Source organism: Orbicella faveolata, unplaced genomic scaffold, assembly GCF_042242905.1.
Source record: "Orbicella faveolata isolate gen_17 unplaced genomic scaffold, um_ofav_v1 contig_3, whole genome shotgun sequence".
NCBI classification, from domain to species: domain Eukaryota; kingdom Metazoa; phylum Cnidaria; class Anthozoa; order Scleractinia; family Merulinidae; genus Orbicella; species Orbicella faveolata.
Window position 1 is genome coordinate 23,683,247 of NW_028301558.1, and position 5,135 is coordinate 23,688,381.

General features: G+C 37.8%; 1 protein-coding gene across 1 annotated transcript; it reads left to right on the plus strand.

The window, feature by feature from the left end:
• Positions 1 to 32: 32 nt before the first annotated feature.
• Positions 33 to 3,890, plus strand: LOC110047430 (uncharacterized). The gene is made up of 2 exons (XM_020753179.2): positions 33 to 213; positions 333 to 3,890. Exon 2 carries the CDS (start codon positions 348 to 350, stop codon positions 1,680 to 1,682), a length of 1,335 nt encoding a protein of 444 aa, XP_020608838.1. The 5' UTR covers positions 33 to 213; positions 333 to 347; the 3' UTR covers positions 1,683 to 3,890.
• The last annotated feature ends 1,245 nt before the right edge of the window (positions 3,891 to 5,135 follow it).

Here is a 5,135-nt window from a genome sequence, read left to right on the forward strand (position 1 = left end):
AGCGGTCTTTTTGAAAACACCGGTTTGGGAGTGTAGGATTACACGTGACGTCTTCTGTATGTCACTTCCCCACCGTTCACCTTCTCCAGGGAAATGCACATTTGATCGCAATGCAAAACAAAGAAAGGCATGTTGAATATCGTTAATTTTGCCTCCGAAAGAGTTGATCGCTTCCAACGACAGAACGCTGTAAATTTATAGCAAACATCTGTGGTAAGTTACAGGTTGACATATTGCGAAGTTAGACCAGCACTATACTGCGCACCCTTTGTTTATGTTGAATTAAATACCTTGTAAAAAGTTCTTATTTTAGTTATGTTTCATTTTCTAAGGTATTACATGCAAACATGGAAGAGGTAGGGAAAGAAGAGGGAGAGCAGATTTATGACGATATTGAAGACACAGAGGAAGGGAAACCGAACAGAAATGGAGAATTCTTAACTTCAAGACGTCGGGCAGCTGCTGAGGAAAGTTCCGCAACGACAGCTAACATTTCTGCTCCGACTGAAGCTACGGGAGATAAAAAGAACATTCTACACAAGCTCAGGAACAAGTTTCGTCCTCGTAAGTCTACCGAGGATTTCACCAATATTGCTGGATCTCATGAAACGAGTGATTCATGGCCGGTCGCGTATGCAAGCATCGACTCGGAAGATGAGTTACCCACAACTACCAAAAGACCTGCTCTAAAAAACACGCAGAAAACATTTAGTTTTTCGGGCTTTGCAAAAGGTCGGTTTGCGGGCGCTTCTCAGGCTGAGCGATCTCGATCAAAAACATTTACCTCTGGAATACATGGTAAATTTGAGGAAGAAAAAACAAGAGAGGATATGTTTAATGTACCCAAAGAAGCAGCTGGGGCCAGCTGTGCTGCTTATTCACGCACAAAAAGCTGCCTATTTGACGCACACGAAGTTCCTTTTGTGGATTCTGCACGGAAAAGGGCATTTTCTTACCACGAAGACGTTCCACCTCCCATACCTCCTCACTCTCGCATCATCAGAAAAGAGCAGTGGCGAGAACGTGCTAAATCATTGTCACTGTCGCCTGACGAAACCTCTGTGAGTGACAAGAGTGAACATGCTAATACTCAGAAGCAGGCCAACAAGGTGGATGAGCCTTCTCATGACAACACCAAATGCCAAACAGCTACTTCTGGTACTGAATTGTCACTTACTAGATCCCTAGAGACACTGTCCCATTATAGCTGGTACTGGGGTCCTATTAACCGATATGAGGCCGAGGATAAGCTCAAGGGCAAACCCGATGGTTCTTTTCTCGTTCGTGACAGCTGCCATGAGTTCCACTTGTATAGTGTAAGCTTCAGGTCCAGAGGAAGGACCTGCCACACCCGGATCAGGTATGAGGATGGACGATTTGGCTTTTTAACCCCTACTGGTCTAATGGGAACTAAAACTGTTGTGGGGCTCATAAAAAGGTCAATACGAATCTCCCAAAAAGGAGTTTTATGTTTTTCTAATAGTCCAGGTTTCCTGGACACACCTCATCCTATCAGATTCACGACACCAGTGTCGAGGTTTGAAGACCTTCCCTCTCTTCAACATCTGTGCAGGTTTGTCATTCGACAAAACTCCCGATGTGATAAGCTTCATGAATTGCCACTACCACCAAAGCTCATAGATTATTTAGATGTAGAGAACCACTTCCTGGAAAACAAGTAGATGAAAAATGTTTCAAAAAATTATTTACACAAAATGGTTAGCAATATTATAATTACACTGAGGGACTACAATTTTAGAATGATCAGGCTGGTAATTTTATGTTACAATCATGTTTTTTTCTCTGAATTATAGGACATGAGGTCCAGTTACTTATCAGTGAATTATCAACTAGTGTACGATCACTAGCTAGTGTACTTTCAAACCATGGAATGGGTTTGATTTTTTTGTCCAGCAGCCAGTCTCCCACTTTCTTTTGCTCAGAGCCACCCACATTTCTTCATGTTGTTGTGAGTTGACTGTATGCGAAGTGCATCAATGGATACAAAATATGAATTCAACCTAAAGATGGGGAAAGGGAAAGAAGCAGATAAATGTGTCAAAATACTTTAGGATATTATTTTATCCCCTTCATCCCTTTTACCACCTTTAGTTTGATCTTCACTTGCAGTCAATTCACAACAACACAGAGAAATATGGGCAGGTCAGCAAAAGAAAGTTGTAGTGGTGGCTGTACAAAAATTCAAAACCCATCCACAGTTTGTTGATTTTCGTGGTACATAACAGATGCAGGGTGCTACCTTTCAGCATTGTGACAAAACTGAATCCACGACTTTCTTTATTACTTCCAACATTCATGTTGCACAGTTTGTTGTAACAACATCCCCAAAATCAGGTATCAGATGTTTGTTGAGTGACTGAAGCACAATAATCGAGAAAGACTACTGGTTGGGAGTAAATGTTGTGCAAGAATTTGGCACATGTAAAATATACAAAAGGATTTGACTTGACATAAGGGAGTTTAAAAAAACCCTGCATGAAGAAAGTCACAGAAAGGTTGCTATCTTTACCTCATGAAACTTTACTCGTTTACAACCATTTGCAGCCCTTGTATTTTTATTTGCAGAGAGTGATCACAGCTCTCTTGAAAACTAGTGCATTTGTAGTTACCAAGGGGGAAGTGTTTTGGTTATATTAATAAGCCAAATTATTCTTGCATTTCGATTGGTTCTTATGATCTGTCGGATTGTTGCCATGTTGCCGTGCATCTGTTTGATAATAGATCACAGAAGACGTCAAAATATGGTAATAACATCAGTGAAACACTTGGTTACTGCCACTTTTTTTTGTCTTAGGTCCATTTTGACATCATCTGTGATTTATTACTGAACAGATGCACTGCAACATGGAATCTATTTGTTAATATACTTTTATTGTTTATGAGAAAATAAAGATATTGTGTACGTTGTGTCTTGTCATACTTCAGACACATCTACATTGTACAGAAAGCCCTTAATTTAAACATATTAGGTCGTCTGTTGAAGTCTAGATACGTGCACACCAAGGACTGAGATCCATGGCAGTTTCTGTTAAGTCTTTCCAGAGCTGTTTACTTTTTTTATGGAAAAGTTAACAGAAAACGCAATCTTGATTTAAAGAATATCTTTGCTTGTAAGCCTTGTTTAAAATTAATTTATTGTTCGAAGATCAAATGTGGGATGCATTGTAGTAAAAAAACAAGGTAATAAAAAGCAATGTATTACGGTGAAAAAAAGCCAGACATTTTGACCTACTTTACAAATTAGAATTGGTGCCAGGGCTTGGGCACTCTTCAGCAGCGATAACAAATTTTCAGAGTAAGAAGTCTTCAAGAACTGTTGAGCAAAAACCTCAGTGGGAAACCTTAAAAAGGAAGCTATTTAAGTGTACACAACTGACTTGCAAATGGCAACTTCTGGTCATTAAACACTTGTAATTATTACACGTGTCCAATGACAAGAAGTTGTAATTGAACACCTAAGTGATTGCAAAAACAGTTGACTCATTGGCACAACTGTGAAGAAATTACAAAAAAAAAAAAGAATGGAGGAGTAATAGTACAGTTTTGTAGAGAAATATTAAATTATTAGTATCTTGCAATTAAATTATATTGAGAATGTACAGTTATGAAGGATAATTAACTGATATTTAATATATTGGTACAATATACAGCAGCTTAGTTTGTTACATATCTTTGTGCAACTGTAACATTGACGAGTACCATTTAGAATATTTGTGATATTATAATATCTTTGTACATAGATAACTGACAAGATTGTAAAATGCTTATTAAATTATAATTGGTAGATTACTATAATAGTTACAAATAAATTTATCACACTTGCAGAACATCCACAACATGTTTATTGGATATTAAAGAGTCAAAATCTTTGGTGGTGTTTTCATACTTGTACTATAAAGTGTCAATAAGCTCTCAGAAAACATGGCCCCAAAACCATGGACAAATTAAAGATTTTAAAGATGATAGCAGAGCTCCCGCGTGCCGAAGGTGCGCGAGTGGAGCCCCATACCATAGAAAATTTGAATTGACCCAAAACCCATTGATCTAAAAAATTTTGGTTGCCAGCGTGTGACTGTCAGTACGTCCACATGCCAATACCTTGAAAAATAAGAGAGTAGCACCATTACCATAACTACATCTTTGATTTTGGGCATCCACGTTATGGTTAACAGCTGTCGTCACAAGCCGTCTGCTGACCAGTATCACATGACCATATTGCGGAATCAGGTTTAGCGCTCATAGAGGTCACGTGTTTTTTTTGGAGTTGACTGCTGACCAGTTACTGGTTTTTGATTGGATCGTGGGCTCAAGCCAGGTTATTACTCTGGAGGAGAAGAAGAGAGTAATAATAATAATAATAATAATAATAATAATAATAGATTTGTATAGCGCCATATCCAGGGCTCATGGCGCTTTACAGTAAAAAATGTTATTAAAAAATAAAATTTACATTAAAAATTTACATCAGTGATAAAAAATTACTAACAAATAAAATAGCTAAGCTGTAAAAATGAAAGTAAAACTAGGAATCATTAAAACCTTTAAATAAAAACTGACTAACTTAACTAAGTGACTGACTAACTAACTAACTAAACTATCTAATCTACTAATTAACTAACTAACCAAAAGTCTAGTTATAAAATTTGTTAAAAAGATATGTCTTTATACAAGTCTTAAAATCTGATAGCGAGCCGCTCCCTCTTATATTGTTCGGAAGAGAGTTCCATAGGCTAGGTGCTACAAAAGAGAAACACCTATGACCATAGCCTATTAACTTGACAGGTGGTACTTTCAAGAGGTTTTTGGAGGAGGATCGAAGATTTGGAAAGTCCCTGAGAGTACGTGCAAGGGCAAAATTTCGGCACGAATTAACCTCTACCGCGTATTTGAATTTTCTTCCAACATATTCCTTGCACAATCGTCTTTTGGAAAGTCCCTGATATATTGAGAATCTTGGAAAAATTCGGTACTCCTAGTGTGCTAAAATTTAACCGGAAAAAATAGTGAAACCACACGCTGAACAATTACATGCTCAGAATTGATAATTTTTTGAGTTTCTGATCCAAGAAAAACAAATCCTCATTTTCCTTTAGGGTTAGGGTTAGGCATGACCC

Coding starts and splice junctions, on each gene's coding strand:
- LOC110047430 (XM_020753179.2), top strand. CDS start 348: ATGGAAGAGGTAGGGAAAGAAGAGGGAGAGCAGATTTATGACGATATT.